The sequence below is a fragment of the Manis javanica genome, chromosome 3 (assembly GCF_040802235.1).
Source record: "Manis javanica isolate MJ-LG chromosome 3, MJ_LKY, whole genome shotgun sequence".
Classification (NCBI taxonomy): Eukaryota; Metazoa; Chordata; class Mammalia; order Pholidota; family Manidae; genus Manis; species Manis javanica.
In genome coordinates, this window is record NC_133158.1 from 196,911,358 (window position 1) to 196,936,948 (window position 25,591).

Below are 25,591 nucleotides of genomic sequence, written 5' to 3' on the forward strand. Positions count from 1 at the left end.
AACAAAAAGCCATTGTGCAATATGGTTGAATATATTTGTAAACAATTTACCCAATAAGGGGTTAATATCCAAAATACATAAAGAGCTTAACACCAAAAAAGGGTAGATAACCCAATTAAAAAATGGGCAGAGTATCTGAATAAGCATTTTTCCAAAGAAGAAATACAGATGGCCGACAGCCCCATGAAAAGATGCTCCACATTGCTAATCAAAACTGCAGTGAGATATCACCTCACACCAGTTAGAATGGCCCCTATCCAAAATACAAGAAATAACAAGTGCTGGCAAGAATGTGGAGAAAAGGGAAACCTCCTACACGGTTGATGTGAGTGTAAGTTAGTAAAGCCACTATGGAAAGCAATATGGAGGCTTCTCAAAAAACTAAAAATAGAAATACCATTTGATCCAGTAATTCCACTTCTAAGAATTTACCCGAAGAAAACAATCCCTGATTCAAAAAGATACATGCACCTCCACGCTATTGCCTCATTATTTACAATAGCCAAGATATGGTAGCAATCAAAGTATCCATCAGTAGATGAATGGTTAAAGAAGATGTGGTACATATATACAATGAAATATTATTCAACTATTAATTAAAAGAATCCTGGCATTCCAACCCCATGGATGGATCTAGAGGATGTTATGTTCAGTGAATAAGCCATGCAGAGAAAAACAAATAACATATGATTTCACTTATTTGTGGAATCTAGAAACAAAACAAAACAAAATAAAATGAACAAAAAGCTGTAGACTCAGACACACTGAGAAGTGACTGGTAGTTACCATGGGGAAGGGGTTGGGATGTGTTGGTGGGCAAGGTTAGGGGCATAAAGGAGCACAAAAATTCTCAATCATAATATAAGTTGATCAGTGGGATGGTAGTACAGCATGGAGAATATAGCCAGTAGTGCCATAACATCTTTCTATGTTGACAGATAGTAACTGCACTAGTTGGGGTGATGATTTAATAATATGGGTAACTATCAAACCACCATTATGTACTTGAAACCAATATGAGATTGTACATCAACAATATTTCCGTTAAAAAAAAATTAAAGAATGCACACACACAAAAAAAATAGGATTTCTCTATCACCTATTTTAAAACTGAAAGTGTGATTAATTGTTTGGGCCTTCAAAATTTTGTTTCTCTAAATGCACTGAGCTTTATTGTTATACCCATTCTTTCATTTCTCAATCCTGTGGTGCCAGAAATAGAATAATTTTGTAGAGAAACCTAAATACATACTTAATGAATTAAATAAGGCTGGTTTTGTTTTTCAAATAAACTGCCTTTTGCATTGAGGAATATATTTCTTTGCAATTAAGACCTAACAAATGGAAATGAGTAAAGAAAAGAAAGTTTTTGTAGGATAAATTGTTACTATTCATTATTTTTCCTCCCTTCACTTATTCCATCTTTGTCCCTACAATGCAGTATCATAACCGTATGTCCTCTTGCTTGTATTTTTTGATGGTGGTTACTTTTGAGAGCTGTATCTTCTTTAACCTAATTTGCTTTCTTGGATTTTCATCAGGTTTTGGTAGCAAAATACATCTCATTTTCTTTATTAATATTATGTGAAGTGCTTTTGTGTAGAAATTCCACATCTGGTTTTCCTTTAACACCTTCATAATTAAGCTTTTGAAATGAACTTTTTAAAAAACAAAACTTGAATTACAAAGCAGCAAAGTGGTTTAAGGACTAAAGACAGGATTACTTTGGGTTGGCAAAGCATTCTAAGCTACTGCGTCTGTCACTTGGGATGACAAGAATTGTAACAAGTTACTCTGACAGCCACCTACTCCAGAGAGAGATTATGCTGAGTTCATTTGCAGGTTTGTGTTTAGCCCAACTGACAAAATGATACTTAACCTCTCCTACAGTCAGGCTGCGTGCTTTCTGAATGAATAACTGTTGCCTTAACAGTGATCTTAAAAATGTGATTTTTTTAACGTCATAAACTTAAATATATATATACATATATATTCAGTTTTATTGAAAAACAATTGATATATATCAGAGTATAATTTTAAGACATAGAGCTTGATGGTTTGATTTACATATATTGTGAAGTGTTTACCACAGTAGGTTCAGCTAACATTCATCTTCCCATATAGTTACAATAAAAAGAAAAGAAGAAAGAAAAAAGAGAATATATTTTTTCTCCTTCTCATAAGAACACTTAGGATTTACCATAAATGCATATGTTTTAATCTGTAAAGAGCACTTCTGGGTACATTAAAATCATGTTACATGAAACTGATTGGCATATGTGATCTGTAAGCATGTAGGGCATTCTTTTGAGGTCTTTCTTCTTAAAGGTTTTATCCAAAATTTTACTTTCCATAATATGATTGAAAAACCAATTACTAAATAACAAACATGTATTTTCCAAAAAGCTATAGATACCTAACTGCTTTAAAAAGCTCCAAATATATTTACAAATAGAAGTTTTATAATTTTGCTTTTTTCATTTAAGCTTCCTTTCTATAAATTGCCATCTGTTTTGTCACCCTCCAGATTATTTCAATAATTGTTTATTCAGTTATTTGAAGTTATTTTTCTTAATAGAAAGTTTTCTATTTTTATAGGGGAAGAACAAACAAAAAATTCTACTCTTGTTATTTACTTGGGATTATTTTTTTTTCACTAGATCCTGGCATATACAGAAGGGCTACATGGAAAATGGCTGTTCACAGAGATACGATCAGTCTTTTCTCGTCGTTACCTTTTGCAAAACACAGCCTTGGAGATTTTTATGGCAAATAGAGGTAATATGTTGCAGGAGTATATTGTTACAAAGCTAATCTCCATCTCTTTAAAATTTCATTTTCGAACATAGCATACTGTTTCCATTTAGGTAATATTCTGTAGTCTACCCTCTGCCCTAGTGACCTCATTTTTTGAACCACATGCATCTTCATGGTTTATTTCCCCATTGGTCATTCTTACAATTATTTGTAGTAGTTTTATTTTTCTGGCCATTTTGCAAATTAATGCAAGGCTTTTATAAATAAGGGGAGTACCTAACCATTTAATCAGTTGTGGTGTTTTCATGTTCTTAATATTGCTGTGATGCTTAAACTCCTTCTGAAAGGTGGATCCATTTGGAGAGAGGAGAGGGTAATCAAATGATTCATACATTTATTTAATCTTTTGTCTAATCTGTTGCCATTTATAAAGGGACCATCAGAAAATGGTACTGACCTGTCCTGGTTGCTTTGTATTACATCATTCTTGAAAGAACTAAAATCCAATTTGTGGGTTTAAAATGGAACTTGGTGAAATTCATTAAGACAAGAAGGAGGAACAAGGTGAACTTAAAGGAAAAGTATTGTTGGCCATGAGTGGAGGCATACAACAAGAATGTATAAAACCTAGTGACTTACTATACATACTTCTTGTACATAAGTAGGTTGAGATTTCATTTTTCTCTTTCTGTAAGCAACAGGTTGTCAGTAAAAAAAAAAATCTACACGTAATAACATATATTCCATGCACACTGTTTTTTTCCTTTATGAAATCATGTGTCTTTAGGGAATACAGATTTCCTTATGTTAAAGATGTTTTTCGCTTTTTTGTTTGGTTTTCTCCTCTGCACATACCTCTTTTTCCTAATGTAAACATTTTTCTTACAGGCAAATAATCAAGTGAATGTTTCACATTTCAGTTCAGTCTTTATTCTTGCTGCCCCAAAGGGGTTTCATTTCAACCTTACAATATTTATTTCTTGCTCATCCTCATTCATTTTCCTTCTTGGAAATTTCTTATACATCCTTACTTTTGTGTGTTTTTCTGTTGCCTTTCTCTCATGACTGTGGTAATCTGTCATTACCTGTGATAGTTTTTTCCTTTTTCTTTTTCCCCCATTTTCATTATGATAATGTATATATAGGAAAAATTTATTAAAAAGGCATCTTGAGTATGTATATGACAGTTCTAAAGCTGTCCTAGGTGCTTAGCGAATGATCACGTACTTACTGAACTGAAATATGTGGGTAATGCCAGTGTTTAAAGGTACACCAAATTGATAAAACTTTTTGTTCTCAGGTATTTTTTGAGGCTGGGTATCAAAGAAAGATCATCTTCTACATGAGCACTTGTTATGATATTGAAATTAATGTAGTTAATATTTAATATTGTCCAAATTGATACTTTCTAAATTCTCTCTCATGATTTTATGACTCTTATTTTTAACTTTTTAAGAAGGACAGAAATGTATAGATGACTGCAATGAATAAACATTTATTTGCTGGGTATGTTTTATATATTGATGGATGTTTCTTGATATTGTAAAATTGTACTTATTGAAATAGAAATTATTGGAAACAGTTAAGTTTAATTATTATCCATAGAGGAAAATTTTTCCTTCAGATCACACATTGTTCAGGATTATATGAAAGTATAAAGTATAAAAATATAAATGTTGTAAAGAGAACATTTTTAAGACTATTCATCACTGGAAATAAATGTAACTGAAAACTTCATAGCTCTAGCTATAGTCTCTTTGTGTAAGATTGTTGACTACATAGCCTTGAACTTTTAGTTAGTTAGTTATAGAAATCACAGGTATATATTTAGCTTGTCAAAATTCCATTTTGTAAATTTGAAGTTGTAACTAGGGAATCTCAGCTTCATGTTACATTAATGCAGCAATAGTTTGTTAGAACTTCTGACAGTAGTTAGAGAAGGAACTGTCTAGGGTAAAGTGTTTATAAGTAAATGGATATCATATCATCTCTTGCATACTAATGGTAAAAGTTGATATACACTATAATAAAAGTAATATGGTAAGAACATTATTTAATAGTACCTAAACTAAGAGTAAATGTTTTATTGGATCAAGAAGTCAGTTTTCCAGGAGGGAAATAATTATGTTGTAATTATTAAAAATTATTTTTCATAGTTGCTGTAATGTTCAACTTCCCAGACCCTGCAACAGTAAAGAAAGTGGTTAACTATCTACCTCGTGTTGGTATTGGAACCAGTTTTGGATTGCCTCAAACCAGGTAGTTTTACATATGAGAAAAAATTGGAAAATAATCTCTATTATTAATATTTGTTCTTATTTGTTTTAAAATGCATGACCTGTTTTTCTTTCATAGTATATATTTGTTAGTATATTTTATTTTTTGTCAGCTGAACTTCTTTCTGAAGAAACTAGAGAGAGATGAGCAAATGTAAACCAAAATAAGTTGAAAGAAGAAAATAATAAACATAAGGGCAGAACATCAGTAAAAAGGTATCAATTCAATGAAAATCTGTTTCTCTGAAAAGACTGACAAATGAAATAAATATCTATCTATACAAGACTTAAGAAAAGGGAGATGCAAATTGACAATATCAAGAATGAAAGAAGAGGCATCACTATCAGATCCACAGATATTAAAATGAAAAGAAGGATATATTATGAAAAAATTTATGCTACTTAATTAATTAGGCAACTTAGATGAAATGGAAAGATTCCTTGAAAGTTAAAAATTATCAATGACAATGATAACTCATTATTATTACTATTATCATTAATGAACAAATGAGTAATCTTAATGCCTCTACATAGGAAATGAAATGTGTAGTTAAAGGTCTAATAGAGGAAATTCCTAGCTCTAATAGTTTCACTGGCAATTTCTATCAAATGCTTAATGAGGAAATAATACCATTTCTAGGAAAACTTTCAGAAAACAGAAAAGGAGGACATGTTTCCAGAGTTATTTCATGAGGCTGCCATTACCTGAATTCCAAACCCACATAAAGGCATTACCAGAAAAGTTAACTACCAACCATCTTGTTTGGAAGGAACAAAATAAAACTGTGTTGATCAGTAGATATTACATAACTTTATGTGGAAATTCCCAGGAATATATACCCCCAAATTTTTTTAAAGCTATTTGAACTAATAAATGAGGTTAGCTATTTTGTAGCAGAGTCACTATGCAAAATTTAATTTTATTATTGTATATTAACAATGAATTAAAAATTGAAGTTATAAGTACTCTTTAAATTGTCAAAAAATTAAATACCTATGGATAAATTTGAGTACATTTAAAAGACTTGCTCATTGAAAACTATAAAATACTGTTTAAGGAAATTGAAGAAATGTAGAAATGGAAAATTGCACTATACCATGTTCATAAATTGGAAGACTCAATGTTATAAGATGTTAGTTCTCTTCAAAACTGATCTATAGATTCAAAGCAATCCTATTGAATATCCTAGGAGGCTGTTTGGAGAAACTGACAAGCTAATTATAAAATTTAACTGAAAATAGAAATATCTTCAAAAGCTAAAACTTTTGAAAATAAAAGCAAAGTTGAAAGATTTTTATTATCTGATTTCAAGACTTCATATAAAATTATCCTAACTAGTATGGTTTGGTATTTGTGTAAAACAGACTTTCTAGATCACATAACAGCATCTAGAAATAGGCCCATTCATAAATGTCAATTTGATTGCAACAAAAGCATCAATATATGCCCATGAGGAAAGATAGCTTTTTATCAGGTGGTGGTCAACAATTGGTCATACATACATGCAAAAACAACAAAGACCGTATTCCTTACCTCTCACATAAATTAACTCAAAATGTAACATTAAAAAAAAAAAGTAGCCTAATCTAAACATGAGTGCTAAAGAAAAATTTATTTAAGAAGACAAAGGAGAAATATCTTTTTGATGTTGTTAGGCAACGATTTTTTAGAAGAGACTCAAGAAAACTCATTAACTGGCTTTCAGAATTAAAATACATTTGCCTTTGGAAGACGCTCTTTAAAAAATATACGGATATGCTACAGTCTGGGTTAAAATATTTGTACATCTTATGTGTGATAAAAGATTTACATCCAGCAAACATAATAAACTGCCACATTTAATAATGAGACAAACAACCTGGTTTAAAGAAATGAAGAAGAGTTAAAAGAGATGCTTTAACAAAGGATACAAACATCAAACACATGAAAAAATGCAGAACTTCATTAGTCTTCTGAGAAATGCCAATTAAAATCGTGATGTGATCCTATGACACACTTATTTGAATGACTTTTTAATAACTGACAATTCCAAGAGCTAATAAGGATGCAGAGTAACTGGAACTTTACATGTTGCAAATGGGAAAGTAAAGTGGTTTGGCCATTTTGAAAACAGTTTTGCATTTTCATATAAAATTAACTGTACATTTACCATACATCCCGGTAGTCTCACTCAAAGGCATTTGCACTAGAGAAATGAAAATACATATTCGTGCAATGACCTGTTCATGAATTCATGAATTCTGTAATCACAAAAAATTGGAAATAACATTAGGTGGTCATCAACTGTTCAATGTACTACATCCATGAAATAGAAAATACTACTCAGCAATAAAAAGAATGAACTACTAACACATGGAACAACATCGATAAACTGAAAAGTTTTATGCTAGGTGAAAGAAACAAAAGATTATGTACTGTATGATTCCTTATTTATATGACATTTGTAGAAAGCAAAACAGTTTGGGGCAGAAATCAGATCAGTGGTTGCAAGTGGCTGGGACTAGTTATAGTGAGGGTGTGAAGGAAGCTTTTGATAATCCTGGAAGTATTTCATATCTTGATTATTATGTGACACAGCTGTATTTGGCAAAACTCATTGCATTGCACATCTAAAAAGGTTGAATTTTGTACTACATAAATTATTCTTCAATAAATCTGATCTTCAAAACCAGGAAAAGATGAAGAATTTGAAATGTTAATGATAGTATACAGCATCAGGAACTCTATAAACATGGTAGTAGGGATGCAAATTAGTATAGTCACTTTGGAAAACAATTCGCCAGTTTTCTTATAAAGTTAAGTATACACTTAATTTTCATCCGATCAGTTCCACTTCTAGGTGGTTACCAAGAGTAATGAATATATTTGTACACACATGTACTTGTAAGAAAATTTTAAAAGCCATATTATTCATAGTAGTCCCAAATGGGAAAAATTCCTAATGTCTACCAACTGTGTATGAATCAATAGATTGTAATGCATCCATACAATGAAACTGTACTCAGAAATAAAAAGGAATTGACTACTGATACATGCAACAACATGGATGAATCTCAAAAGCATTATGCTAAGTAAAATAAGTTAGGCATAATAGGCTGTGACTCTGTTTAAATGAAATTATTGAAGAAGCAAAATACAGTGACGGAAAACAGATTATTGGTTTCCAAGGGCCAGGAACTGGACAAAGGAAACTGCAAAGGGATATAAGGGAATATTTTGGAGTGTATCTTGATTGTGATGATGGTTACAGAAATATGTATATTCAAACCTTATTAAACTGTACATTTAAGTTTGGTAAATGTTATTAAACTTTACCTTAGTAAAGATCATTGAAAAAAGTAAATTATCTAAGATATCTAAATTACAAAAGCTTATTACATACATATTTTCATATGGACTATTCATATGATAAATTGAAATTTTTTATCATTTTGATATAAATGATTAGACTTTGTTATGTCATATTTGTAATTTTTTTCTTTGTTGATATGAATAACAAATCCATATGTTAAGAATTTTGTAACTATAATATATTTAATTAAAACTTTGATCTTAAACCTCTGGCAAATCAGAGTTCAAATATTAATTTTGTATATACATATGGATTTAATAACTTTTATTTATATTGGTCAGAGTAATTTAAATAACTACCTGAGAGGGCTGTTAAAATGCCAAAGCATGTCTGATATTATTAGGGAACTGAGATATGCATCTCTACTGTGTTCTGGTCAGTTGACTATACTTTTTTTTTTATTGTAGCTATTTTTATTTTTTATTTTTTTATTACGGTATCATTGATATACACTCTTACGAAGGTTTCACATGAAACACATTTTGGTTACTACATTCACCCATATTGTCAAGTCCCCCCAAACCCCACTGCAGTCACTGTCCATCAGCATAGTAAGATGTCAGTAGGCTCTTCTTAAGTACCACCATCATTAATTATTTTCTTTCATACTAAGTATTGATTCATCATCAATACAATCTAGTTAACCAATATAAGGACTGGGAAGAGAGTGCATGCTGAGACTTTTCTACTGATTGAAGCATATTAGCCATGGGAATTTACAATTTACTTTTAGCATTCCTAATTTTGTATTGATTTGTTTTTAATTATTGTTTATTTCAGTTTTTTAGGTAAATAGCTTACTGTAAATATGATTGAACTAGAATGAACAAATAGCAGTCAGGATGTCAGTAAGAGCTTCAGCCATCCTGGGACTGAAGGACTCCCCGTATCAAGCACTGTCGCGCCCCTTGACAGCAGTGCTCTGTCCTCACTCACCAAATCTGCCTCTCCCTGGGCTGCGTGAATGTCCAGGTGACATAGGAGCTGACCTTCCCCAGAGACACTGATCCCAGGGAGAATGAGGCAGAAGCCCCAATGTATTTCATGACCTTCCTTGATAGTCAGGCACCATCATTTCTGCTACATTCTATTTATTACAGATGAGTTATTAAATATAACCCAGTCTTCAGAGGAGGGGAATCAAGCTCCACCTGTTAAAGAAAAAGTATCAAAGAATTGGTAGACATATTTTAAAACTACTACAGGTCATAACTTTTATATAAGTAAGACACATAAAACGGTCCTTCTAGATTATAAGCAATAATTATTTTACAATGCCAGTAAAGGTTTTGATTAGATAATTTTATAATTTTTTAATGAGGAATTTCAGAGTTCAGGAAGAAGCAGTTCAGAATGGCATAGATATTTCACCAAAGAATATACACAAATGTTTAATAAGCATGTGGAAAGATACCCAGCAAGGTACATTAAAACTGTAAGATGCCATTTTACACTCACTGGAATTGGCTACAATAAAAAATACATACAATAGCAAGCATTGGCAGAGATGTGGAAACACTGGAATGTCACACATTGCTTGTTGGACTGTATGATGTAAAGCAATTTGGCAGTTTCTCAAAAAGTTAAACACAAACTCACCCAGCAATTCCACTCCTAGGAATGTACCCAAAAGAAATGAAAACATATGTTCATTCAAAGACATGTATATGAATGTTCATTGTAGATTATTCAAAATAGTCCCAAATTGGAAACAATTTAAATGTCCGTCAACTGGTGAATGGATTTAAAAAACATGTTATATTCTGTATTGATACACTGGAACACTATTCAGCAATTAAAAGAAATGAATTACTAATACATGCTACCACATTGAACAATCTCAGAAACATTATGGTTAGTGGAAGAAGCCTGATGCAAAAAACTGTGATGTATGATTCCTTTTGTCTGAAATGACCAGGAAAGGCATTTTTATAGGAACAGAAAGCAGAATGCTAGCAAGATAAGAATGAATATTAACGTAAATAGGCACAAGGCAAGTTTTTGTGGTGATGAAATGTTTCAAAGTGAATTGTAATGATAACTGCACAACTCTAGAGATTTATTTTTTTTTAAATCATTGAATAGTAACTTAAAATGGGTAGGTTACATCGTCCTTGGTGGTAGTAAGAGCTGTGACAGTATACTTCTCTGAGATTCTATAATACAAATGTAATTCAGATTCTATAATCTCAATGTAATAATACTGCCACCTATTTCCCATTGATTGTTACTAGTCAGTTGTATCCTTTGTTACTTACATTGCATTAAGACAACACAGAAAACTTGGTCTTCTTTTAAGCTGTGTTGAAAAATAATAGTTTCTCATACCTTTACCCTATTCCATGAATAGACACCTAAAGAGTTTAGAATCCTCTTTCTCCTGTTACAAAAGATAATGCAAAGAAAATATTTAAGTTGATAATGTTTAAATGTGTTGACCTTAAGCGATAACTATCAAAATTGAAAAAGATGTGAATACAATTTCATATGTATTTCTCAGTTACTATAATTTCTCTATATCAGTAAAGGAGCAAATTATTAATCATAGTATTATTAATCAACATTTATGGAACCTAGATATTATAATGGTATTGAAATTACAGTTTACCTTAATGAATAGAAAATGTTTAACAGACCTGTGCCTAGTAGAAATAATTTGTTTAACAATTGTAGATTGTAATATCTGTAGTATTCATTAGTATAACATGAATAGAACTTTTCAGATATACAGATATCATTTTGAATAAGCACATATATTCATTATTTATTATTGTGATATAATTAATCTTAAATTTAAATTGACTCTTCATCAAATTCTTTTTTTTTTTTGTTTGCAGGCGCATCTCATTAGCTAGTCCACGCCAACTTTTTAAAGCTTCTAATATGACGCAGCGATGGCAACATAGAGAGATTTCAAATTTTGAGTATTTGATGTTTCTCAACACAATAGCAGGTAATCTAAGCCCACATGCTGATTTATTTCAAACAATAAATTTTTAATTGATATGATTAGATTATTTTGAGTACTATTATAAATATAGATTATTTTTCATTATTACTATATGAATATATTATCAAGTAATTTTTATAAGAATTTACAGTTTTGTATATGAATAACTGTGCTGAGAAAGTAAAAAGTGGGTTTGTACACTAATTTCCAAAAACACAAAATGAAAATTTACAGCAATTTAATATAGTAGTAATGAACTGACTCACTATGGAAGACTAGGAGTGAATAGCCATCTACAATTTTAACCTATTAATAACTTAATTAGAAATCTATTACATGATGAAACAATGAAATACAACATACAAAAGCGTAGTCAAAATAGTAAGTAAGGGAGTATTTATATTTTGACATATGAATGAAAATCTCAAGACTAAATGGCCTTGTTCATGATCTGTCATCATGTCATGTTATTGAAGATCACCCACCGAAACTCTTCATTTTGAAAAAGAGTAAAACACTAGAAAGGACCCATTACTTTTCATTTGTCATAACTAGAATAAAGAAAAAAAGGAATGTATTGGTGAGACAGCTCAACATTGTGATTCAGCTCAACAAAACTGTTGTGGCTTATTTTTGAGGCACAAAGGATATACAAAGAGAGTAAGTTACATTGTTGGCTCTTAAGAGAAGTTATTTTAAGTGTAAATGTGAGCATTTGCGTGTTTCTAGAGCAAAGGGGTATAGATTCAGTAAAAGAAATACAAAATATTATGGGGATTAAAAGAGTAAGTGGGGAAATTATATACATCCACTTGGTGGAAGTAAGAGAAAAATATCAAGAAAATTTCATGTTCGTGTAAGGATAGATATTTCTTAGCAAAAGAGGTGGGAGATTAGATGTCATTTCATGTAAAACTGAAGGCGTAAGGAAGCACAAAGATGGAAAGATATGAAGTATAGCTAGAAAACGATTAATGGTATAATTTGTATACACAAGCACACAAACATATATATGCATGTGTATATATAGAGTATGCATGTATAAAGGTATACTGAGAAAACTGGAAAGGTAGGGTAGAGACATTGTGGAAAATTTTCTGTCGATTTGAGGGGTGAGCAGTTAATTCATTGGGAAACTTTTGATACATACTATTAAAACTGTATGTAAAGTGAATTGGAGGCAGAATGAATACCAAATCAGATTGGAGAGAGACTAGGTAAACAGCACAGCTAGGAAGCAATTATATTACGAGCATTAGAGAGGTGACGCTGGGCATTAAAATGGAGGATTAAATAACATAAGACTTTACAAGAGCCAAAGCATTTGATGTCCAGCTTATTGAATGTAGTGGGTAAATAAGAAAAAAATGTCAGAAAAAAACTTCTAGGCTTCTGGCTTAAATCATTGGGAAAATAGCAATGCTGGACAAGAAAAAAGGGGGAAAATTAGTAGAGGAGAGAAGAGAATGAGTGATCCCAGGAGGAGAACTAAGGTAAAGCAAATGTTGTGAGAGGCAAGGGGAAAGGGAGAGAGAAAGGCCTTCCTTAGTCACCTGCATCAAGTGTCATATAGGTAAGAGAGAGATAAGATGGATACGGCCCTCCCTCCCTTTTGCTTTGGCATTTGCAGACTTCCTGGTTACTTTGTAGGGGTTAGTTTTCAAAGGAAACAAAACGATTGATTATAAAAACTGATTGGTTAGAGAAGAAACAAAAATATTAGGTGAAGATTATAGTTTTCTTGTGTAACAATAGAGAGAGGATGGGTTAAGGCAGAGGAGAGACCATGAAAGAGGGAAAGACAGGAAATGTAACAATTGAAGTTATGTGGAGACAGGCTCAAGAGCTCAAGTGAAGGAATTACACCTTGCAAAGAATAAGGAGAAGTGGGGGGGAGAGAGGGAGTATTATGAAATAGGAAGTTAAGGGTTCACATTGAAAAATACCTAACTTTTACCAGTCATGGGGATACTCATCTCAGACAGTTGAGGGAAAGGAATGAAGAAAGTTTGAACAGCTATGTTAATTTAATAGGGATTATGTAACTAGTGCCTGAAAGGATTTTTTAATGGTAATAAGAGACAGGAAACATATAGTAAGTTTAATAGACATATTTTACATTTGTTAAACCAATTAACAGATTTAAATGCACAGTAATAATTGTGGAGCAGTGTTTACAAAATGGTCTACTCTCAGATACCTTCTATTGTGCCTATGTTATCTTTATTTTTTTATTAAAGTATAGTTGATACACAATATTATATCAGTTTCAAGTGTACAACATAGTGATTCAGCAGGTATATGTATTATTAAATCCTCTCCCCTACTGATGTAGTTGCTATCTGTCAACGTAGAAAGATGTTATGGAACTATTGACTGTATTCTCTATGCTGTACTTCCATCCCCACGACCAGCATTATGTTACGACTGAGATTTTGTGCCTCTTTATCCCCTTTACCTGTTTCACCCACCCACTCCAACGCCCCCCTGTGGTAACGAACAGTCACTTCTCAGGGTCTATATATTTTGGATGTTGACCTCTTATCAGGTAAATCATTGACTAATATGTCCTCCCATACTGTAGATTGTCTTTTTGTTTTGTTGATAGTGCCTTTGCTGTACAGAAGCTTTTGAGTTTGATGTGGTCCCACTTCTCATTTTTTTTTTCTCCTCTCTCAGGACGGAGTTACAATGACTTAAATCAGTATCCAGTGTTCCCCTGGGTCATCACTAACTATGAATCAGAAGAACTGGATCTTACCTTGCCAAGTAATTTCAGAGATTTGTCCAAGGTAATTTCTCAGTAATTATCTGAAATATAATTGTCTGGCATATAAAAACAAATTTGATTTTATTTTTCACATTACTTTTTAAAAATCTTTTTAGTATAATTAAAAATTTAATATTCTCTTTTAAATGTATTTTCAGCATTCTGAAATTTAAAGTTGAAAAATTTACTGTGCATGACAAACTGAGTAACAATTTAAAATATTAACAGTTAAATTCCTGTTTCTGTATATACTTAAGAAAACATTATTCTGAAGTATCAACTTCTAAGGGTGTTAGTATTTGATAAAACCTATAAAGAAAATCATGGAAACTTCTCACCAGTAGCCATAAAAAGACAAGTAATCCTACACTATTCCAAGTCTAATTGATGTCTCTGCTACCTCTTGCCTTTCTCTAATCCATTCCTCGCTACAACAATATGGGTTCTCTTTAAATCTCATTTTGAATTATATAAATCCAGTGCTTAAACCTTTCTTCACTTATCAATAGATACAGAATAAATCTTTCTCAATTCAGAGCATTGCTTTCTCTCTCTTCACTGTCGTCTCCCTGCTTTGTGAGTCGCTGACTCTCCCTAGTCCTTTAGTTCACCTCCTCGTGGAGACCATTAGTGACTACATTCCTTCCCAATATTTTGTTCTCTGTTTCTGTCATAGCACCTGAAATAACCTGCATTTTACATATCTTTCTACCTACTTGTTTTGGTTCTTTTTATCTCTGCCACTCAACTCCATCATGATAGAGTTCTTGTTCGCCATTATTTCTCCCATGCCTAGTGCACCCATTCAGAAAATGTGTTAAATGAATAAAATACATGTGATATTTTCCTCCATTTATAAAATATTATTAACTGTATTCGATTTTTAAATGTAAAACATGTAAATAAGAAAACAAAAATTATCCTTAATTTGCCACATATCAATAAGGAATAAGCACATTGTACACACACACACACACACACACACACACACATGCACACACACACTGTCTTAATTTTCTATAATTATTTTCCCATATCTTCAGGTATTCTTCAAGAACTTTTCTGTCCTATATTATCAATAAAAAGAATATCTTGAATCATAATTTTGTAATATTAAGTAAGGTTCTGGGTTTTTTTCTTTCTAACTTTTTATTATGGAGAATTTCAAGCATATGGAAAATTAGACAAAGTAATGTAATATCCATCTATCAACCACTCTGCTTCAACAGTTATCAGCTCATGGTTACTCCTATTTTATCTTAACTTTCATTTTCTTTCCTCCTTCCCATATTACTTTGAAGCAAACCCCAGACATCACACCATTTCATTCATAAGTATTTCAATACGTATGTCTAAAAACTAAGGTCTCTTTTTAAAGCACAACCTTAATACCCTTGGCAAACCTAAGACATTAACATTAATTTCTTAGTATCATCGAATACCAGTAGTTATCACATTTCTAATTGAGTACAAATTTCATAATTCTTTTAGTTTGTTTATTCTAATCAGGATCCATATAAGGACCACACATTACAATCAAGTTTATACACCTCTCTTTATTCTGTAGGTTTCTCTTCTATCTTTTTCTTTCTTTCTAATTTATTAGTTGAAGAAACATTGTTTGCTTACATATTTTCTCACAGTGTGAATTTTGCTTATTCCATTCCTGTGGTATAATCTAATGATTTCTCTTCTAGATTTCTCATAAATTGGCAGTTTGTTCTGAGATTAGATATTTCTGGCAAGACTGCTTCATTGGAAGTTTTTGTGTTCTGTCAGAGTGTGTGTAATATCTACTTTATATCTCTTTTGTGATGTTAATGGTCATTGATAATTAATGCTTGGATTCTTTGGTTCAAAAATCATTGCAAAATCATGGTATTTAAAATCTGTCACTTTTATTTCATTTATTGGGAATCATTCTATAACAAGATACATCCCTTCATCTACTGTTAGATTATCCAATGGTAAATCCCATTGGAAAGTCAGGGTAAAAGTTGAATTCCTTCTCTTTATATGCCAGTTTTTGAAACAGTCATTTGGTTGCTGGGATCCTCCAATGGTATCCAACTAACAAAAAAGTATGTTTGTGAACTCACAGACTTTAATGTATTTGGTGTTTCAATCCACTGCAGTTAATTATTTTTATTGAGGTTCAGGTGTTTGCCCATGACTGGTTTCAAGTTGCCCCTGAGTCCTTTTGGTACAGGCTTAGTAGTCTTTGATAACTACCATGCTCTCCAGTGTGACAAGGTGCTCTACCTTAACCATCACTTTTTCTTGCCCAGTTCTAGAATCATCTATTTGTTTAAGGAGTCCTGGTAGGAAAGAACCCTTTTATGGGGAAATAAAATCTGAAGATCACAGTTTGGCCGATTGTGCTTGTTGCCGCTGAATTGGTCAGTATTTTTAGATCCTTTTAGAAAACCCTAGGAAAAATTTTAAGAGGAAATACATCATGAGTTGAAACTGATTCCTTTTAAGATGAGCTTTGGGATAATATTTCCTTTAATGTATAAGGAGTGCTGAGTACCTGCTCACATTTGTTCAGATGGGCAATCTTTCTCCTAAAGCTTCCTTTCTTAGTAATTCAGCAATACCTAAAGAATGTTTTGTGTTCCAACAATCTAATCTAGAGGTTCTTTGCTGTTTCTCTCCTGCCTGTATTTTGAACCAGTGTTTCTGCCTTATCCCTCTTGGTCACTCTAAAGTTCTCAGGACACTAGACTTCTTGTTTTTAGTACTGACTTCTTCCAAGAGTATACATGGTTCTTACCCTTAACTCCTCCAAATCCATTTTAGGCCTCAGTGAAGTATTTAAATAAAGCTCTAGAGAATCCAATCACAGCAGAAGTGTAAGGCTCTCAGTGATTTACAGTCTCAATCTGAGGATCGCTGTCTAGTTTCTGCAGAGCCCGCATGACAGGCACCAGTTCACTCACCGTATCTGGTTTCCTTCACATAGCGTGCTGGGGCGTCCATTTTTCTGATGTCAGACGGAGAGTGTTCCCTTTTTGGCCCTGGCATGATTAACATTAGGAAAAACACCTACTCTGGAGTAGTTTCGGGAGTAACTCCTACTCTGAATCTATAGGATATAATCTGCTTCTTCACACATCCAGACAATCACAGTAGAAATCAGAAATGTCGACAGAGAGGATAAGCTTTTCATCATGACAAACCATGGTGCTTAAGCACTGAGCATCGCCTGTGCGATTACCGCATCATCTGTCTCTGCTGCCATCTTTGCCAAATCATGTGATCCTATCATTCCTCCTGTTCTCTTTCACCTCTTGTTCCTTGCTGTTTGCTCTCCCCTTCGTCTAGGAATTTGTACTTCCATGGTACTGTCTGGTTACTTCTATTATAATACGTTCCATAATTTATTATAATTCTAACATTTTATTCTCTGTGTTCCATAGTAAGGGAAATCATTTAATAGAAAGATTTAATTTTGTTAATTTCTGTATTTCTGGTGCCTGGCATAGTACTCAGAACTAAAAAATTGTAGCAGTTTGTGTATCTATTTTTCACTTTCAAAAGAGAGTCTTAATTTTCAAAAGAAAGCCTTATTTGCAGATCACCTATCTGATAACTGATTGATATACAGAATATATAGAGAACTCCTAAAACTTAAAAACAAAAACCAAACAACCTGATTCAAAAATGGGAAAGAACTTGAATAGACATTTCTCTGAAGAAGATATACAAATGGCCAATGAGCACATGAAAAGATGCTCACCATTACTAATTATCAGGGAATGCAAATGAAAATCACAATTGGGTACCACTTTACACCAATTAGGATAGCCATTATAAAAAAAAACAGCACAAAGTAACAAGTATTGGCAAAGATGTGGAGAAATTGCAACCTTTGTGCACTGCTGATAGGAATATAAAATGGTGCAACTGATGTGGAAAACCGTGTGGTGATGCCTTAAAAAATGGAAAATAGAAATATCTTAAGATCGAGCTGTTCCACTTCTAGATATACACCAAAAAAATTGAAAGCAGAGACTTGAGGAGGTATTTGTATGCCCCTTTTGTATTCATAGCAGCATTTATCCACACCACCAAAAGATGGAAGCAATCCAAATACCCATTGATGGATAAATGGATGAACAGAATGTGACATACACACAGAGTGGAATATTGTTCAGCCTTAAAGAGGAAGGAGCCTCTGAGGCACAGTGCAGCGTGGATGAACCTTGGCAACATCATGCTAAGTGAATAAGGCATTTATCCAAGGACAAATACTGTAAAATTCCACTCATATGAGATATGCAGAGTGGTCAAATTAATAGTGACAGAAAGTAGAATGGTGGCTGCCAGGGGCTAGCGGGTAGGAAGGAACTGGGTTATTTAACCAGTATAGAGTTTCAGTTTTGCAAGATGAAACAAATTCTGAAGATGGATTGTGATGATGTTTGCCCAACATCGTGATGATGTTTTGTGATGATGTGTACTTAATGGGACTGTACTGTACACTCAAAAATAGTTAAAATGGTAAATTTTATGTTAGGTATATTTTACCACAATAAAAAACAAAAACAAAAACAGGCCAGGAAGGGGAAATAAGGATGTTAGTAAATTTGACACGAAGTAGTTGTTTGAAAAAGTGCTTGCATGTTTCTGCTTTTGCTTCTCTGTGGTCACCTTGAGAAGTGCCCCAAACCTGCCCGGGTGACCTGCTGGAGGGACATGACTACCCCATTCAGGATAGCTGAGTGGCGCCCCCTGCAGCCCTCAGTGGACCACAAACAAATTAACTGAAGGAGCAAACCAAAAGCAGCCAAATCTGGCCCAGGTGGGCAGAATTCCCCAGCTGACCCATTGACTGTAAGGAAGAAGAAATGGATAAATGGTGTTTTGTTTTGTATTTAAAAAAATTACATTAGGTATCATATTTGTTCTAATGCCGGAAATCTGTAGAACTGTCTAGTCTAATACATGAGGACTGTATGAGTTTGACTTGTGTAGTGAGCAAGCCGTGCAGTAGGTCAATAATAAAAAGTGGACAATTCTTTAATTTCAGGCTGTTACTACTCATTATTTGAATTTTATGTACATAACAATAAAAATTTTATTTTTTGTTAATTTGTTAAAATGTTAAAATTCGCTTCACAGATAAATTATATTTTAATAAATAACCTTTCTAGAATTCTAGAAGAATTTCTTTTTTTTTTTTTTTGAACCAGTCCTTCAGTTTGGACTACTATTTAGGCACAGAACTTACTAAGATTTTTCATGTGGGCTTATTTTTGGTAGGCTCTTTAAGATCAGTGGATAGTAAGATGGATTGTGGGCATAATGCATGTTTCTCTCTTTATGGAACAGTCACCAATAGTGATAAGTGGAAGGCTATTTGGATATTTCTGCTGAGGCTATTTTTCTGTCTTCCATCATTATTTTACATGATCAAGAGCTCCCAAAACCCTTTCCCCTCCTCCTACTGCTATTCTTTAACAACTGCTTCCCTTCTTGACCCTCATCTTTGTTCTCTATCCCACTAAAAACTTCACATGACCAGAAGAAAGCCTCCAAAACATTTTTTTTTAATGTAGGCTCTATGAATTTTTTCATTATGAGAATTCATTGATTCAGCTGGCACAACTCAGACATCCTGCATGTGTCAGTCATGTCCCTCCAGCAGGTCACTCTGGCCATGTTTAGGGCATGTTCTTAAGATGACCACAGAGAAGCAAAAGCAGATACACGTAGCCACTTTTTCAAACCTTTCCTGTGTGTCTAAGCAGCATTTAAAATGCTTATGGGTTATTTGCCAGCTAAATAGAATCCATTAAAATTGAATTTTTTTTGTAATATTAGAGTGATTTATTTGTATATTAGAGTTTGCCAAATACTTTTTTGGTGGACAAAATGCTGTTTTAACAAATGCTTTATAATTTAACTTTTGTATTTGATACATAAGGTTATTTTTATGCCCCACTAGATGACCAATTTTAATTTTGCTTTTTTAATTTTGTTACCTTGAAAAAAAAAGGAGAGACAGCCTCAAAACCAAACCAAAAGAGTTGCTTTCATTAGTCTATCCATGCATGTCAGTGTCTACTATGCAAAGACATAAAAATATAATTTTTGTGGTATAATAATGCCTTTAGTTGTGGGGGTATTTGTTTTTATATTTTGAGAGATTTTATGAAAGATTTGTACTTTGGGCTAAGGAAGAAATATTTATAAAGAGTGATTTCAAAAAAAACTGAAGGAGACACAATTGAATAGTGAGCAGTAGTATAATTAGCAGGACTGGAAAGAAATGGGAAGCCCTAATACTCAACCACAGATGTTATAACTAAATATCCTTTCCTGTAAAGCAACAGTAGTTTGAATGCTACAATAGTCATTCAAATTCACAAAAAGTAATGTACTAGTACTAATTGTTTTGATTAAATATTGATGGAAATGGGTGAGTTTGAAATTAACTACATTATTTTAAGTGAAATAAGCATGCCAGATATTTGAAAATTGTACTTTGTGTGTATAAAATAGTGATAATTGTTTGCTTTATGAAAGTATCTCATTCTTGTTGGTGTTAAAGTCTGCACAGTGTGATTCAATTTCGAATATCTGTTTATGCACATATTTTCAGGAATACATCTCATATGTAAAATGAGCTATATCTGTATCAATAATGATTATAGTAGAATTATATTAAAATATGTCCCATACTATACATTTACATTATTTGTTTAAATAAACTTAAGAAATAGAAAACATTGTATACAAAGCTTAATTTAAAAAATAAACAGATCTTATCCCCAATCTTAAGTAGATAATATGCCCTGACTAGCTTTAAAATGCATTGAATTATTTATGCATATTTATGTCCATTTAATTTCCTTAAAGCTGGTTTTCAGAGGAGTTTTAGTAGCTTTGATACAAAGCTATAGTGTTATTTGGTAATCTCTTCCATGTTGCCCAGGGAGTTCTTTTCAAAGCTTAATTGATATAACCAATACCCTTTCTTCTGTATATTTTACTGACCATTCTTTAAGAAAAGAAAAAGTCTATATGGAACAATATAAAAGATGTCTTGGAAGGTATGAAGTTTCATCTACTGAATAATATCTCCTAATAATAATCACAAATTTGTATTGTCATTCTATTGAGGGGATCAGATGTATTTTAATCTGAAAATCTGATGAAAATGAAATTTGTATTGAGAAAGTCCTCATTTGACATAATGGTTTAATCTTTAAAGCAGAGAAAAAGCAGGGATCAATTTTGAAGATGATTTTTTCTCTCCACTTTCCACATTGTTTCATCACTAGTCTAAAAATCTGACTGATGAGAAGACAGATCTAACCATGCATAGACTTTGGAGTGACATAAATCCATATTTTAAAAATACACATTGATTTTTATATTTTGACAGCCTCTTTGGAATTGATAAGAATCAACTTTTTTTTGCTCTTCTTTGTAAGAAATTCGGTAGCAAAGCTTCCTTTGTAAATTAGGAAGATTTTCTTGGCTACTCTGACTTATTTTTACTCCTTATTAAGAGATGGATTGCATACAACAATTTTCAAAGAGGGGAGAACCAAGATAATCTGAGGCAATCATTTCTCTACTAATTAATCATCATAGTTATTTTGGAATGTTTAATATGTATGTGTTCTGTAATCTGAACACCTGTTTGCAAAAACAAATACATTCTTGGATTGAAACATAGTGGATAACCACTCACTTACAAATGAAAACTGGGCTCTAAATTTCAAAAGGTAAGATAGTCCCACTTTATTACTGCTAACTAATATTTATTGAGGACTTACTATATATCAGGCTCTTATCTAAATATATTACATGTGTTAACTCTTCACCCTTTTAAAGACCTTTTAAGACAGGTTACATTAGAGGCAGAAACTGAGGCACCATGAGGTTAAGCAAGTTGCACAAGGTCACACAGCTGTGGGTACAACTAGAATTAAATACTAAGCCAGTATTTTCCAAACGGTAGTTCCCAACTAGAATTTCTAAATATGAATAGCATAGCATAGCATAGCATAGCATAGCATAGCATAGCATATAACAAAATCAGCATGTATCATGTCAGATCTTCTACTTAAGGAGTGTGTGTGTCTGCACACATGCACATGTGTGCATGCTGGGTAATGATTTAAAGTGAGATATTTCTTACTGTGAGTTTTGGCCCAGTTTGAGAAATACTGCAGTATGTTATATTGTCTTCCACTTTGTGCATCAGTTGCTGAGTCTGTTTTAATGTTATTTTGTCAAGATGCCTTCAGCTCTGAAATGCTGAAATACATGGTAAAATACAACCAGCATTCTATTGCTTGAAAAAGGAATGCTTTTTCCAAATTGCCTGCTGCTGGTATGTTTGTCCCAGGTTGGACTAAACCTGTTTTATGAAACAGCTGAATATTTGGTTAAGACTAGAGAATCCCTGATGTTACTAATCAAATATTTATTCATTTATTTTCACTTTGATTATTTATTGAGTAATATGATGTACAGGGACTCTTAGTTTCTGGACATCTGAAAGAATAAAATCAGGTAGTTACTATCCTACTAAAAATAACTGAAGATTGGGGGAAAAAACAGGAATGTCCAATATATAAACAGTCATTTTGTTCATAATTAGAGCTCATCTTCTTAAAATGAGAAAAATACTGAAAGAGTGAGTTTGCGGTAGAGGGAAAAAAAAATCCAATTTTTCAGCTTTAGAGTGCAAGCACGGTGTGAGCTGTTGTTTTGGTTTAGAAACAAGAGAAGTAAATGTTAGGGGAAAAGGTAAGGAGTGTAAAGAGTAAACTGTAAATGCAAGGAGTAAAGAGTGCAGCAACATGAAAAGTAAATGTGAGGGGGAAATGCTCCCACCCTGTGATCGCCTGATTCCTTCCTTGCAGTGTAAGAATCTGAGGAAAACATTACTGTCATCAGCTCTTCACACTGAATTTTAAATTTTGGTTCAGGCCCTAATAAATCAGTTGTTTGTAAACCTGTGTTACAACCATTCACACTCTGTTAAAGTAGCAGCTTCGATTGCCCTAGTCTAAATGAAAATGTTTCTAAAGAGTAAGTTCTCAGACAACTTGAGAGAACTGAATAACCAAGCTATCCTGAGTTTACTTACTTGCCTATTGAGTTGCTGTTATTTACCCTCAGTATTTACTGTATTTTTTCCTTCTATCTCTCTCCTTGTTTCAACAAAAAGGAGGTGATTTTCTCTGTCTCTCGTTTATCTCCTACCATTTGGTTGTGTATTTTTACATGTGAGATATTTCTAACACACACGTTTAATATACAGCATGAGTCTTGACCTGGAATTGACTACCGACATCTAACTGTTGTTGATCAGACAGCACTTCTTTATCTCTTCAAGTTTTAAGTGCTGTTTTTGACGAATGCCAGTCCTTTTAGTCTGCTCTGTAACAGATATACCAGGAATCAATATACCATCTAGATGTCACAGAGGGAAGAGAACACTTTTTTGGGGAGGGGGCGGGGAGACAATACTGTTTAAATATAATAGGTGTTACAACTTTTACTTTTTCTATTTATTGAGCTTCAGTCAAACCAAAGTCAAACACAAACTTAAAAAACAAACCTTTTATTACAGCAGTAGGTAGTGCATCTTAAAGCATTTAAATAAATATGTAAAAGCCCAGAAAGAAGTTAAAAATTACCCCTTACTTGGGTATTTGTTCTTGGCTGACACTATGTGGAAAATATTTTAATCTTGTCAACAAATACACATTGATTTTATGGATTTTAGTGTAAATTGCATTCCCTTGCCTTGGGGAGTTTATAGTTACTCAGCAGAAGAATGACGTGGGGCAAGTTTAGGGTATATTTGCAGGATTATGAGGGAAGCCCCAATAGTTGCCTTCCACTGTTATGGAAAAAAACATTTTACGTACACTGTCTCCTTTAATACCCTCAACAACACTGTAAGGAATCTGTTATTATCTTTATTTTATAAGATAAGGAAACCAGGATGGGGCGAGCTTAAGGAACTCTCCAAGGTCACACTTTCTCCAAGTGTGAAGGCTGGGGTTCAGTCTCAGGTCTGTCCCCTGTCAGTGAGCCGGTAGACTGTAGGGATAAGCAAAAAGACTATGTTAGATTGAATACTTTTACTGACATCTACTTTGTTCCCATACCCAACTACTCTTCCTTTAATATTGGCAGAATGGGAGAGGTGTACTTTTTGGGGAAACTGCACCAGAGACATTTTGGATTTGAGAACACCAACAACAGCACAGGGAGGGGCTAAGGGAAGGAATGGAAAACGTGAGGATTCACTGAAAGCCTTAAGTACTGCATGGTGAAGGCTCCCAGACCTCTTTTGCAGTCATGCTATCAGAACTCTGGCAACCAGGCTCATGCCAGCCCCACCCTTAAGACCCAAGATTGTGTGACCCTTTGAACATACAGACCAGCTCAAGAGAAAAGACCTGAAAGGTATTGCTGTTCAAGGATCCTCCCGGAGCCTACCTGACTGCCGCTCAGTGAAGCGGGCCAGGGCACGCTGCTTCTCCACCTCGGAGCACTGCAGTCAGCGCTCCCGGGACTCCTTCGAAACCAAGGTCCAGCCAATTGTTAGCAAGCATTTAAGGACAGTCTGCAGTGTGAAAGACAACAAAGACAAAAACAAATAGAAAAATGAAAGAAACCAGATGAAACAAAGACAGTTTAGGAAACAGAAGAAGCCTTCAATCCAAAACAAGAGTAAAATGTTTTGCATAAATAGAAACAGAAAATGATGCAATGGAAAGTAGAATATAAGTGCAGAGGTTTTCTAAAAGAACATCATAATGATATGGGAAAGTAGCCTGGAAAGATAAAACTAGAGGACCAGTGTAGAAAATCTTTGGATTTAGGTAGACTTCTGTCAGTCTTGCTTCATTTATTAGTAAGGGAACTTAAGCAAATTACCTCATCAGTTGGGCAATGGGGAGGTCCTATATAGCAAACTGCTATTTATATAATATTTTTATATGTAATATTATACAGTAATTATGTAATACCAAAGAAAAATACTCAAGGGAACACTGACCTTTTTGAACTTTTAATTATTACTTGTTCAATGTAATGTATTTAGTTTAAAATAGGGCTGTGTAGCTCTTTACCCAGAATTTAAAATTAACTTCATCAAAGTATAAACGTATATATAAACAGGCGGCAGGGGAATTGTAGTGCATTTAGAGGATTTGCTGATGTTTTATTTTTAAATTAGGAAAACCATTTGCTTTGTGTGACTATCTTTTAAACCTTACATTTATTAAGTATCAGCACTCTGTATAAGAGATTTGATTTGTTACTAGAAGTTACCTTCTAGTAGAAGTTTTTAAATGATTCTAACAGAGGTTAACCCTACACTTAATTTAAGCAGCCTTCAGTGACATTGTTTTTTAACATTAGTCAAAAAATGATAAACTGAAGTAACTGAAATGGATTGTGGTTAATATTACTGTCAGGGTGATGAATAATCCTGACATAT

At 33.2% G+C, this 25,591-nt stretch overlaps 1 protein-coding gene across 2 annotated transcripts in view; it reads left to right on the forward strand.

The window, feature by feature from the left end:
* LRBA (LPS responsive beige-like anchor protein) overlaps positions 1 to 25,591 on the forward strand; it is a 740,236-nt gene that overhangs the window by 539,829 nt on the left and 174,816 nt on the right. For both annotated transcript variants that reach the window (XM_037024623.2, XM_017650128.3), the window contains 4 exons: positions 2,661 to 2,778; positions 4,914 to 5,016; positions 11,224 to 11,339; positions 14,016 to 14,128. In XM_037024623.2, coding sequence (XP_036880518.2) covers positions 2,661 to 2,778; positions 4,914 to 5,016; positions 11,224 to 11,339; positions 14,016 to 14,128 — 450 coding nt within the window. The remainder of the gene's footprint in view (positions 1 to 2,660; positions 2,779 to 4,913; positions 5,017 to 11,223; positions 11,340 to 14,015; positions 14,129 to 25,591) is intronic.